General features: G+C 38.8%; 1 protein-coding gene across 1 annotated transcript; it reads left to right on the top strand.

The window, feature by feature from the left end:
- Positions 1 to 665: 665 nt before the first annotated feature.
- Positions 666 to 12,012, top strand: LOC148070437 (uncharacterized). Its single transcript, XM_087801175.1, has 6 exons — positions 666 to 728; positions 1,121 to 1,150; positions 7,097 to 7,280; positions 7,717 to 8,915; positions 10,165 to 10,382; positions 11,534 to 12,012. Exons 2-6 carry the CDS (start codon positions 1,121 to 1,123, stop codon positions 11,604 to 11,606), a joined length of 1,704 nt encoding a protein of 567 aa, XP_087657301.1. The 5' UTR covers positions 666 to 728; the 3' UTR covers positions 11,607 to 12,012.
- Positions 12,013 to 14,380: the final 2,368 nt, after the last annotated feature.

Here is a 14,380-nt window from a genome sequence, read left to right on the forward strand (position 1 = left end):
CGTTAGTGCGTCTCAATTCTTAGTATGCGAAATTTAGTGCGCCATGCACACTAAATTGGCGTACTAACACGCCCACAAAACTGAGCATGGTTCGATGGACACTAACCACACTAAACAGCTCCATCTTAGTGACGTTTTAAACGGAAGTTACGTCATATAAATGCATATATATTTATATACTTACAGGTGCATTTTCCGCAGCAGTAGGAGGATAAACACGTCTTCGCTGCTGATACCAGCTTAAATATCTCACGATTATTTAGATTCTCATATTTTTTCTTTATTTCTTTCTCCAAAGTTGCAAAGAAAAATAGAAATACTATCTGTGGAGAATTTGCGTACTAGTTAGTACGTACACTAAACTGATGCATACTAACTTCTAGCATACTAAGAGTAGTATGCGATTTGAACAGATAGTATGTCTCAAATCAAACACTGCTGCTACACACTAACAGTAAATGACGTGACAGCTTCTTCTTCTATTTAACGATGGTTGCAACCAGCTGTTTGAACGCTATCGCCGACACCTGCTGGCAGCACGTTTTGCAAGTTTGGACGAAGAAATAAAGAAAAAATATCAGAATCGAAATATTCGCGAGATATTTAAGCTGGAATCAGCACCGACTCCTCCTACATCCTCCTCGTCTTCTGCCATTCTTGTTTACCACACGCCATCCGCTAAGTACTTTCGCTTTCTTTTCCTTCAACACTATCGTCAACACTTCAGGGTAAGTCAAATAAGAAACTATGTCACATTGTTTAGCTCATTTTCCGACCTTCGGGATACAAGGCAAATGTGTGTGTACGTGTGAGAGAGAAAGTTTTTTCTCCAACATATTCTCTCGAACACAAAAAGAAAGTAAAACTAAAAATGTAGCTAGCTTAAATATGAGCTATTAGCTTGAACAATAGCTTCAATAGGCATCACAAGAAGTGAAGTTTAATAAAAACTAAAACATATCTCACCGTCTCTGAATGTAATAGTTGGTCATATCGAAACTACGTTTCTGCTGTTGACGACATGTAGCAAAACACGTTTAGTACATTTATAAATATTGTCGTCAATGTTTGTAAATCTTAAATATGTGCGTCATTTGTTTTGGTTGTGCTCCTCCTCCAGATGGCGGCGCTGGAAGACTCCACGAATGTGGTGAGTCACTGTCACGAAGCTCTTCTGCTCTTTTGTCATTAAGTTAACAAAAAGTGAAACTAATGTTTCGTTTAATAGCAAAGCTAGTTAAAGGTTTAACCAAGCTAAAGAGTGGTAGTACAATAGATCAACATTGTCTTTTCTTTTTTTGAATTGAGGTGAGAAGATAACAACAACACAGACGTTACGCAACAAATGTATTTTAATCTTGAAAAAGTGAAAGTGTTTTATTTTTAGGGCTCGCTTTCATATATTGCCAGGTTACCCCGGTCTACGTGCCTAGAATGTCTTAACATTACTTACCTTTAACTCTGGAACAAAAGTAGTGTAAGCGAGCACTTATCGTACCTATTATTGAGGGAAGCAGACTGTTTTTTTTTTTATGATTCTGATTCGCTTCCTTGATCAAATCGTTTGCCAAACTGATCAAGTCCAGTCCAAACTTTTAAAAGAAAAATAAAAACTTCTAGACCCCCCTGCGGTTTGCATACAGGGCACACAGGGGTGGTTTTCTTGTCTAAACACTTGGAAGGCAGTAAGAGCAATGCAAGTCTTTTATCGACTTTTATTCCACTTTTATCTCTATCCAACCTCACATTTTAGCAACAAATTGAATTAATATTTTAACTTAAAACCTTACTTAGCATGTTGGATTTCCAGTCATGAGAGATTTTATCACTTAGTGTGAAAAATCTTTTGTCTCAAAAAAGCCAAAGATATGCTCACGGACTTTTGAACTATTACCTTACATTTTTGCGTCTATAAGATAATTAGTCCGTCATAGAACAGTGCAGTGGAGGGAAAAAAAGCCAAACAAACAAATGTTTTAGGAAATGTAATTATTGTATTTGACCCAAGCAAAACACAGAATATACTCAAAAACAAAAGAACTCAAGACAAAATATTTCACTTGACGAAAACCCTAAAGAGGGAAACTCTGCTGATGGAAACTTGTGTTCGACTGTTGATTGTCTCCTCCATGTCTCTCAGAAAAGTTTGATTTTGATGAAGTAAATGATCATGATGATAATAAGAAATGTGAATAAGACACGCTTTGGGAATACTACAAAACGACTTCAATAAAAGACAGAATAAATGAAACAGCCAAGTCTTCTTCAGTTACATTCCCTTAATTAAATCACTGACAGCAGGGGTGAACTTCAAAAGCTTCCTTTAGCTACAGTGATTTGTGTGTTAGGATCTGATAAGCTCGTGTATATATTTATTGTATGACCTGACAGTTCTACGTCATTTGGTGCTCCGCCCTCTAACCGCTTCGCTATTGGTTTATCCTCGAGGCCCTTCCTCATCTCTGATAAAGCTTAAAGAACTCGGCCCCCCTGCTTGGTGCAGTCCACTTCCTATAAAGGCGGGAAATACCCGCCGCACTTCCTCCTTTACAACAAAACAGTAAGCTCCTGACAGTTGAATGTAATGATGGCAATGAATTTTGCAGTGGACAAATGTGTGTGCATGAAGCTCTAAGACTCGCTGGAGAGGGGGGACACACATTTCTGATTCGTTTGTCTAGGCCCAATGCAATGCTGTTTTATAAGTGTCTCCCTCGCAAACAACATGGCATTCCTGTGCGGTACACTCAACAAGCTCATGTTCCAATGTGATGAGAAGAAGTTGTTTGTTGGGCCCTGGTGAGTCGAGCCTAGTCGTCCCTCGATCGTGAACACACTGCGACGAGGAGGACGACTGACACGCTGCATGGAGATTGACCATGTGGTATGCGAGAGCGATCCAGGTAAGTATCTCTTGCAGACAACATGGCCCTCCTCCAGTGCACTCGACGGGCTCACTTCTACAGTGTACTGCAGGGGAGGTAGAGGATAACCACAGAGGCTGCCCTCCTCAGGATGACGCGTGTATATGCTCTCCTGGAGGAGGTACCGAACTCTGCTCGGCAAAACGTTGACATCTGTGGTGAGTTTGTCCATATTTTTTCGGAGATTTCAGGAATATCCCCGGAGACTCCAGTCCAGCAGTTAGTTTACCTGGGGGTACTGCTGAACAGGGAGGAAGCCCATTCTCCTACTGACAACACAGTTGCTGGAAGCTCGGCGTCATGTAAAAAAAAGTAGAAAGAAGGACGGCAGCAGGCGCTGTTATGTCCCTCCTTGGGCTCGTGGCAGCAGCTCACACGGCAGTCCGGCTGGGCTTGCTCAATTTGAGGGATCTCCAGAGATGGTTGGTCGTCTCAAGCTAGACCCTAAGCGGTACAGAGGTCGAAAAGTGAGCCTTCCCGCTTTGGTTTTGCAGGACATCAAGTTTATTGGAACTCTCTAACCAACCTCAGACAGAGAGTTCCATTAGGTTGCGTCCTTCATTACACTTAAGTGTTCACAGACGCATCTATGACAAGTTGGGGAGGCACCTTGGGTCCCCATTAGCCCTGAGAGTCTTCCTTTTGAGTTGAGAAGGCCATCAGTGTCATTGCGTCCGATCCCAGCGTTCCGTCGTCCAAAGGTTCTCAACTCCTCCTTCCGGGCAACAACTCTCACGCTGCAGGCCTTCCAACCGCCGCCCCACTTGGACCCGGGTCAAGATCGTCTGCACCTGTTGTCCTGTGTGGGTTTTGATTTGCCCCGGTAGATGTTGGCTGGGTGATCAGCCTTCGCTAGAGCCTATCTCCTCGACATTGCGACAGGATCAGTAGCTCATACTGTTTTTGAGCGATTCCATTCCCCCGAGGCCTGCGGCCCAAATGGATTTGGATCCTGGGCCGGCGGGGCCCTAGTGATGCTGCTGTCAGGACCAGCGTCTAGCTGGGGCTACATTGATCCCGTCATGCTTCGCCTTGGGTTTAAACCAATAGTGAAGCGGTTAGAGGGCGGAGTCATCATCATAATCTCAAGTTCTACGAATTGGTGCTCCGCCCTATAACCTCGTCGCCCAGCAGCCACCTTTCTCGATGAGTTTTCAGTTGGAGGAAGTGCGGTGGGTATTTCCCGCGTTTATAGGAAGTGGACTGGACCCAACTGGGTGGCGAGTTAATTAAGCTTTCTTAGAGACAAGGCGGGACCTCGAGGATAAACCAATAGCGAAGCGGTTAGAGGACTTTAATTAACTAGTCCTAACAATTTAATAACTCAGGGGTTTTAACTCTACAACTAACAGAAGAAAATAAAATGCATAGTTTTAACTCCATAACTAACAGAAGAAAAGAAAACATGTAGTTTTAACTCCATAACTAACAGAAGAAAAGAAAACATGTAGTTTTAACTCCACAACTAACAGAAGAAAATAAAATATATTGTTTTAACTCCACAACTAACAGAAGAAAATAAAATGTATAGTTTAAACTCCACAACTAACAGAAGATAAGAAAATATATCGTTTTAACTACAAAACTAAGAGAAGAAAATAAAATGTATAGTTTTAACTCTACAACTAACAGAAGAAAATTACATTTATAGTTTAAACTCAACAATGAACAGAAGAAAATAAAATATATTGTTTTAACTCCACAACTAACAGAATAAAATAAAATATATAGTTTTAACTCCACATGTAACAGAATAAAATAAACTATATAGTTTTAACACCACAACTAACAGAAGAAAATAAAATGTATAGTTTAAACTCCACAACTAACAGAAGATAAGAAAATATATCGTTTTAACTCCACAACTAACAGAAGAAAATAAAATGTATAGTTTTAACTCTACAACTAACAGAAGAAAATTAAATGTATGGTTTAAACTCCACAATGAACAGAAGAAAAGAAAACATGTAGTTTTAACTCCACAATTAATAGAAGAAAATAAAATATATAGTTTTAACTCCACAACTAACATATTAAAAGAAAGTATATAGTTTTAACTCCACAACCAACGGAAGAAAATAAAATATATTGTTTTAACTCCACAACTATCAGAAGAAAATAAAGTATGTAGTTTTAACTCCACAACTATCAGAAGAAAATAAAGAATGTAGTTTTAACTCCACAACTATCAGAAGAAAATAAAGTATGTAGTTTTAACTCCACAACTATCAGAAGAAAATAAAGTATGTAGTTTTAACTCCACAACTATCAGAAGAAAATAAAGTATGTAGTTTTAACTCCACAACTATCAGAAGAAAATAAAGTATGTAGTTTTAACTCCACAACTAACGGAAGAAAATAAAATATATAGTTTTAACTCCACAACAGAATAAAATAAAAATATATAGTTTTAACTCAATAACTAACAGAAGAAAAGAAAACATGTAGTTTTACCTCCACAACTAACAGAAGAAAATAAAATACAGTATATTGTTTTAACTCCACATCTAACAGAATAAAATAAACTATATAGTTTGAACACCACAACTAGCAGAAGAAAATAAAATGTATAGTTTAAACTCCACAGCTAACAGAAGATAAGAAAATATATCGTTTTAACTACACAACTAACAGAAGAAAATAAAATATATAGTTTTAACTCTACAACTAACAGGATAAAATCAAATTTATGGTTTAAACTCCACAACTAACAGAATAAAATAAAATATATAGTTTTAACTCCACAACTAACATATTAAAAGAAAGTATATAGTTTTAACTCCACAACTAACGGAAGAAAATAAAATATATTGTTTTAACTCCACATCTAACAGATTAAAATAAAATATATAGTTTTAACTCCACAACTAACATATTAAAATAAAGTATGTAGTTTTAACTCCACAACTATCAGAAGAAAATAAAGTATGTAGTTTTAACTCCACAACTATCAGAAGAAAATAAAGTATGTAGTTTTAACTCCACAACTATCAGAAGAAAATAAAGTATGTAGTTTTAACTCCACAACTAACATATTAAAATAAAGTATGTAGTTTTAACTCCACAACTACCAGAAGAAAATAAAGTATGTAGTTTTAACTCCACAACTATCAGAAGAAAATAAAGTATGTAGTTTTAACTCCACAACTATCAGAAGAAAATAAAGTATGTCGTTTTAACTCCACAACTATCAGAAGAAAATAAAGTATGTAGTTTTAACTCCACAACTAACGGAAGAAAATAAAATATATAGTTTTAACTCCACAACAGAATAAAATAAAAATATATAGTTTTAACTCAATAACTAACAGAAGAAAAGAAAACATGTAGTTTTACCTCAACAACTAACAGAAGAAAATAAAATACAGTATATTGTTTTAACTCCACATCTAACAGAATAAAATAAACTATATAGTTTTAACACCACAACTAGCAGAAGAAAATAAAATGTATAGTTTAAACTCCACAGCTAACAGAAGATAAGAAAATATATCGTTTTAACTACACAACTAACAGAAGAAAATAAAATATATAGTTTTAACTCTACAACTAACAGGATAAAATCAAATTTATGGTTTAAACTCCACAACTAACAGAATAAAATAAAATATATAGTTTTAATTCCACAACTAACGGAAGAAAATAAAATATATAGTTTTAACTCCACAACTAACAGAAGAAAATAAAATATATAGTTTTAACTCCACAACTAACAGAAGAAAATAAAATATATAGTTTTAACTCCTCAACTATCAGAAGAAAAGAAAATATATTGTTTATCTCCACAACTAACAGAAGAAAATACAATATATAGTTTTAAATCCACAACTAACATAATAAAAGAAAGTATAGAGTTTAACACCACAACTATCAGAAGAAAAGAAAATATATAGTTTTATCTCCACTGCTAACGAAAAAAAATTGCAGCTCTCTCACCATGATCAAGTAGATTTTTCAAGCTACTCCGTCTGTTGCTCTCATGCTCACTCATGAACAAGACCCACAGATACTTCAATAACCCTGGACAAGAACGTGTTCACTGATCCGTTCCAAAGATTACAACTGACTTTGTCATCAATCCTCAGTTATATCCCATCTCTAAGACATTGTTGTGCTCCTTTCATTTAGTTCATCACTAACAATGTAACAGTTTTGCCTCACCGTGTTCCCAGGTTCAGCGAGTTGAAAAGTACCTCCTGGTGTACCTCAGCCTGCAGTGGTCGGAGTCTAACTTCAAAAAGAGATTCTCGACAGAGCTTGAGAGACGACTTCAAACTTGGTTCCATACGCACACGGACTGTCACCTGTTGTGTGTCAAAGACAAGACTGCGTTCATAAAACTCACGCCCGCTCCAGGTCTGCCTCATTTATAGCTTTACTGAGTGTCGAGTTATTAAACTGTGACAGTATAAGTCATTGTTCTTCCTGCCTCAACCCACACCTCTTCTGCTCATTCTCTCTGTGCATAAGAAAGTATTAAAAATAAGAGTTTTTTGAATGAAAAAAAAAACATGCTTGTTCGTCGACAGTTATTACCATGCTCTCTTCTAGTCTAAATCATTACTTAACATAAACATAACATAAAATGTTTCAAATTTGATAAGAAATGAGAGGTTCTGATGTGTTCACTTGGTTTATTTTTGAAAATGTAGCTGTAGTGTTTAGTTGTCTTGTTACTGACGAATAGATGTGATTTAATTGTTTATTTTCTGTGTTATGACATTTAATTAACTGCCTGCAATAAGCAGAGATGTTTAGTTTTTAATGTCTTTTTCTCTTGTTTGTCTTTTAGATGAGAGCGTTCTTAAAGAACTGGTGGGACAAACTCTGGAGGACAAGGACAAGGACAACACAGGAATTACTGTGGTCTCTTACCATTTCCCCGATCCAAGTGAGGACAAAGAAGAAACTTCTGCTCCAAAGGAAGAGTGGAATGGGCAGCAGCATCACAGTCACGTGGGCCACCAAACTGATGACAAGCATCGAGCTGAAGAGAGAGCGTATTCTATTGTAACATGTGACCTCCCGTTCAGAATCTATCAATATATATTAGAACAGGACGTGGACAGAATCGAGAAGAGGAACAGCGTGAAGATCAGCGCGGACGTGAAGGTCACTTTTAAAGCAGCAAGCATAGATGGAAATCCAGCTCAGGCTCTCGATGAGTTCATTACTCTTGCTCAGAGGTGCTTAAGGGAAAACAAATGCTCAACTGTGGATCTGGAGAAGAACTCAATAGAGGTGAAAGAGCTTCTGCCCATCCTGAAGAAGAACGTCAGGTTCGACCTCTGCGGCAACAGCCTGAGCGTCTGTGGTCCGAGTCGAGAGTGGGACAAGTTCGCAAATGTCTACAGCGGCGCCAGAGATGATAAGCCAAAGCAAGGGTCAGATATCAATATCAGGGATCCTCTCGTCGACGGAGGTCTGGACATGGAGGAGACGATCTGGAAGCAGATCCAGAAAGAAGTGAATGATCTGAAAACTTCCTTTGGTGTTGAGTTCAGAGAGTCTGCTTTCAGTCGGGGGAAAGTCAACGTGAAGGTTTTAAACCAAAGAGGAAGAAACATGTCGACGCAGAGTCAAGCCACCAGAGCGCTGTTGCGTCTGTACCAGAAGAGGGCGACGGCATGTTCACAACTTTTTCACGGACCAATGTCCAGTGCAGATGTGTTGACCGCGTCGAATGGCACGTATGTCCCACCAGTTGCAGCAGCAGAGAGTGACCCTGAGGACGGTTGTCCTATCTGTCTGGATTCCATCACCAACAAAACACAGCTCAAGTGCAAACACAGCTTTTGTAAGCAATGCATTGAGCAGTCCATCAAATCGCTGGGAAAGACCTGCCCTGTATGTAAATTTGTCTTCGGTCGGATGGAGGGAGACCAGCCAGACGGCACCATGATAGAGGACTTTAATAATGGGTTATTTATTCCTGGTTTTAATACCACAGCCATTGTAATCAACTACCACATTCCAAATGGAATCCAAACGGTAAGCCTGCTTGAAGCAAAGCTTCATGTCAATGAATGGATGGGTGGACGTGTGGATGAATGGATGGGTGAAAGCATGTAGATCAAATGATGACCCAATGGGTGAAAGGATTGGATATTGTCCATAATTTATTGGTTGACTTGCCTTCCACCAAAGACTCAAAGGTGGTGAAAGGTTTCTGTTCCAACCAGTCGCATATTTGAGCTAAAGTAATACTTCACTCATTGTCCTCCTGTCAGCTAAGGGTTGGGATTATTATATTTGTAGCATGCAAGCCTTTACATTTCTGGTACAAACCAGATTAAAATATAAACTTGTTTGTTTTCTTTCTGGAACAATTTCTCTTGTGGAGGCTTCAATCCAAGAGGGACATTACAGACGAGCACCAGGGAGGTATTAGGATGTTTTTAAGTGACGATCCCTGAGCACGGTCTGCCACATTTTTGACTATAAACAAGAAAAATTACTCTGAAAGTACAACCAACAATTAGTCAACATGAGTCTAAGTAGAAAATGAGTTGACATTCTTGGTTGAAAGTATCAGCTGAAACAAGCAGCACATGGATGAACAACTGAATACAGTCTTCAGACCTGATTCGTTCAACGACATGTGCTTCACAGGTCGAATGTGTGACACCCCTGCCCTAAACTATCTTTTCACCATCATGATTGCTTGGACCTCCTCAATGATGCTGCGCACTCACACTCGTGGTTTATTATATTTGTTGTTTTTTGAAAATTCCACTGAAAACTCATAGATTGATGACAAGCTAGTCGTCTGGACTATTACAACAGTTTATTTTTGTGTCTAAACAAGAAGAAGCTGTCTCGCCTGCAGTTAATACAAAACTCTGCAGCGAGAATTCTGACCCGCTCTAGTAGAAGAACACGCTTCTGGACCAGAGGAGAGAAATCCTTCCAGGCTGTTGCTCCTAAGCTTTGGAACGATCTTCCTCTCCCTCTGTGTTTGATGATCTACTGACTCCTTCAAGAAACATCTTAAGACATTTTTATTTGTGCAGGATTTTCCTGATTTTCTGGGACTCCTGTGTTTGTCTTATGTATCTTGACCTTTTAAAGTATATACTTTAACTGTGTATTGTTTTTGATTGTTCAAGTGCTTTGAGACCCTGGTCTAGAAAGGCACTTTAGAAATAACCATTACTTACTTTCTTACTTACAAACATTTCCAGTTTCTTCAGTCCCTGTCTTTTCATGTTTTTTTTCCCCTTTGTGGTTCTTCTCACAGAAAAGGCATCCTAATCCTGGCAGGAAATATCATGGACTCTCAAGACAAGCATACCTACCAAACAATAAAGAAGGAAGAAAGGTGCTCAAACTTCTGAGGAGAGCCTTTGATCAAAAGCTCATTTTCACCGTTGGGACGTCCAGAACCACAGGGCAGGACAACCAAGTGACCTGGAATGACATCCACCACAAGACCCGCATCAATGGAGGACCACGGAAGTACGTCTTTTTCAAGCTACTTAAGAGAGAAAATATTAACGCTTGTGGACAAAGAACCACAGCAAAGGAAGAAAGTTTTGATTGGAGTTGACGTATATAACTGCAAGTGTGATGTAAAATGTTGGGAATCTAATGAACATCATTCGTCAAAAAGAAAAACATCCAACTTATCAAAAGGAGACATTAGGTCAGAAAATTGAAGGAAGAATGAAATGTGAGAAAAAAGTAAAACTACATTAGTTTTTGAAAAAGTGAAATGTGATTAATCGTATTCATCGGATGTGAATAATCACAACTCATTAGCTTAACCTCAAAGATTCTACTGCAGGCCCAGACTTGCCCATCTCTGGAGGAGCCCTGAGACTGACTGAGGACGGGCTGAGACATCTCTCATTTCATGTCTTAACTAGAAGGATCTGTCTCGCCTGCAGTTGATACAAAACTCTGCAGCGAGAATTCTGAGCCGCTCTAGTAGAAGAACTCACATTTCCCCGATCCTAAAAGCTCTTCACTGGCTGCCAGTTTCTTTCAGGATCTATTTTAAAATTCTGGTTCTTACTTTCAGATCTATTCATGGTCAGACTCCTCCTTACATCAGTGATCTGATCCAGACTTACATCCCAGCTCGGGCTCTGAGGTCTGTGGATCAAATCTACTGATGGTTCCTGAACACACTTCTAGACCAGAGGAGAGAAATCCTTCCAGGCTGTTGCTCTCCCTCTGTGTTTGATGATCTACTGACTCCTTCAAGAAACATCTTAAGACATTTTTATTTGTTCAGGCTTTTCCTTTATTTTCTAGAACTCCTGTGATGTTCTCGGGTGTTGAGTCTTGACCTTTTTAGTATATATTTTATCGAGTATTATTCTTATTGTTTAAGCGCTTTGTGAGCCTGGTCCATAAAAGTGCTCTATAAATATTACTTATTTACTTACTTACTTACTCTCGCCTGGCATTGTTAAGGAACACAGGAGGTCTAAACATTGTTTTTACCAGACCTATACAGACTAGTGTGTTAAGAAGGAAAGTGTGATCTACTCCATCATCTGTGCATCCATGAACCTGTGGGCTCATTTAACACGGATGGTTCTGTCCAAACTTCATGGCTGATGACACGCTTGTGTTGTTCACAGTTTCTGTTTCTTCCACAGTTTTGGGTATCCTGATCCGGACTACCTGATGAGAGTCCAGCAGGAGCTGAAGGACAGAGGCATCAGTGACTGATCAAGTTGTCATGAGCTCCAACAATCTTTTTGTTCCCTGACCATATATTCATGTTCACTGACACACACAGACGACAGTAATATTGGTTGTATTACGGCAGGTTGAACAAATGTTTTTGCAAGCAAATCATAGAATCAGATATTATTCAAACTCCAAACTAAATAAAGTTCATAAATGAAGAGCAGCTTCAAATATAAGTATTTACAAAGGTGAGGCTCTCCTCAAGTGCCTTTAATTTGACATGTTTGATTGTAAGACTAAATGTTTAAGCAACTTTCCTTCTAGCAGAAGATTTCAGTTGCCAATAGTCCATAATCACACGCCGTGAAACAATCATCTGTAGCAAAAGTAAATTAGAAGTTTGAATGTCCATGAAGTACCTAATAAAAAGTACCTAGTACCATAATTTCTCTCCAGTGTTGAATGTATGTCATTGTGTTTATTTCGTCTGCACCAGCCTGTGAAGCAAACGTATATCAACTGTCACTGTGGTTATTCGCTACAATCCACGGCAAAACAAATTAAACAAATCTGGTGATATTGACTCATTTGTATAAACTGGTTAAATGATCTGTCTTCAAAAAAAATGTCATACACCAGTAAAGAACTAATACATTACTACATTACATTACTAAAACATAATTATTTTTTTCTATACAAGAAATAATACGACCGCAGAGATCATCTCAACAAACACCGATGGGTTTGTCGTCTGCATTCAAAATAAGGAATTATACTAGAAGAATAAACTTGCATTTTAAACAGAACAATATATGATCTTGGTAATAAGGGATTAAACGGCAGAAGATGCTCCTAATTTGAAAGCCGTCATTCGACCTCCTGGATGAAGTTTAGGCAATTTACAGCAAAGTTAAGATCTCCAAGTTAATCCAGCGGCAGATCTGTGTCTCAAATCGCATATTTCTCTTAGTATACTAGAAGTTAGTATGCATCAGGATAGTGTACATACTAACTAGTACGCAAATTCTCAACAGATGGTATGTCTCAAATCAAACACTGCTGCTACACACTTACAGGAAATGAAGACAGCGACAGCTTCTTCTTCTATAGCACATTGCTATGTCTCAAATCGCATACTTGCGTACTCAAAGTTAGTATTTTTAGTGCGTAAGTGCGTCTCAATTCTTAGTATTTAGTGCGCCATGCACACTAAATTGGCGTACTAATACGCCCACAAAACTGAGTATGGTTCGATGGACACTAACCACCCTAAACGGCTGCCATCTTAGTGACGTTGTAAACGGAAGTTACGTCATATATATGCGCATATACAGTGCCTTGCGAAAGTATTCGGCCCCCTTGAACCTTTCAACATTTCGCCACATTTCAGGCTTCAAGCATAAAGATATAAAATTTTAATTTTTTGTCATGAATCAACAACAAGTGGGACACAATCGTGAAGTGGAACGAAATTTATTGGATAATTTAAACTTTTTTAACAAATAAAAAACAGAAAAGTGGGGCGTGCAATATTATTCGGCCCCCTTGCGCTAATATTTTGTAGCGCCACCTTTTGCTGCAATTACAGCTGCAAGTCGCTTGGGGTATGTCTCTATCAGTTTTGCACATCGAGAGACTGGAATTCTTGCAAAACAGCTCAAGCTCAGTGAGGTTGGATGGAGAGCGTTTGTGAACAGCAGTCTTCAGCTCTTTCCACAGATTCTCGATTGGATTCAGGTCTGGACTTTGACTTGGCCATTCTAACACCTGGATACGTCTATTTGTGAACCATTCCATTGTAGATTTGGCTTTATGTTTTGGATCATTGTCCTGTTGGAAGATAAATCTCCGTCCCAGTCTCAGGTCTTTTGCAGACTCCAACAGGTTTTCTTCCAGAATGGTCCTGTATTTGGCTCCATCCATCTTCCCATCAATTTTAGCCATCTTCCCTGTCCCTGCTGAAGAAAAGCAGGCCCAAACCATGATGCTGCCACCACCATGTTTGACAGTGGGGATGGTGTGTTCAGGGTGATGAGCTGTGTTGCTTTTACGCCAAACATATCATTTTGCATTGTGGCCAAAAAGTTCGATTTTGGTTTCATCTGACCGGAGCACCTTCTTCCACATGTTTGGTGTGTCTCCCAGGTGGCTTGTGGCAAACTTTAAACAAGACTTTTTATGGATATCTTGAGAAATGGCTTTCTTCTTGCCACTCTTCCATAAAGGCCAGATTTGTGCAGTGCACGACTGATTGTTGTCCTATGGACAGACTCTCCCACCTCAGCTGTAGTTATCTGCAGTTCATCCAGAGTGATCATGGGCCTCTTGGCTGCATCTCTGATCAGTCTTCTCCTTGTTTGAGGTGAAAGTTTGGAGGGACGGCCGGGTCTTGGTAGATTTGCAGTGGTCTGATACTCCTTCCATTTCAATAGAATTGCTTGCACAGTGCTCCTTGAGATGTTTAAAGCTTGGGAAATCTTTTTGTATCCAAATCCGGCTTTAAACTTCTCCACAACATTATCTCGGACCTGCCTGGTGTGTTCCTTTGTCTTCATGGTTCTCTCTGCGCTTTAAACAGAACCCTGAGACTATCAAAGAGCAGGTGCATTTATACGGAGACTTGATTACACACAGGTGACTTCTATTTATCATCATCAGTCCTTTAGGACAACATTGGATCATTCAAAGATCCTCACTGAACTTCTGGAGTGAGTTTGCTGCACTGAAAGTAAAGGGGCCGAATAATATTGCACGCCCCACTTTTCAGTTTTTTATTTGTTAAAAAAGTTTAAATTATCCAATAAATTTCGTTC

This window comes from Callionymus lyra, chromosome 10, assembly GCF_982586985.1.
Source record: "Callionymus lyra chromosome 10, fCalLyr1.hap1.1, whole genome shotgun sequence".
NCBI classification, from domain to species: Eukaryota; Metazoa; Chordata; class Actinopteri; order Syngnathiformes; family Callionymidae; genus Callionymus; species Callionymus lyra.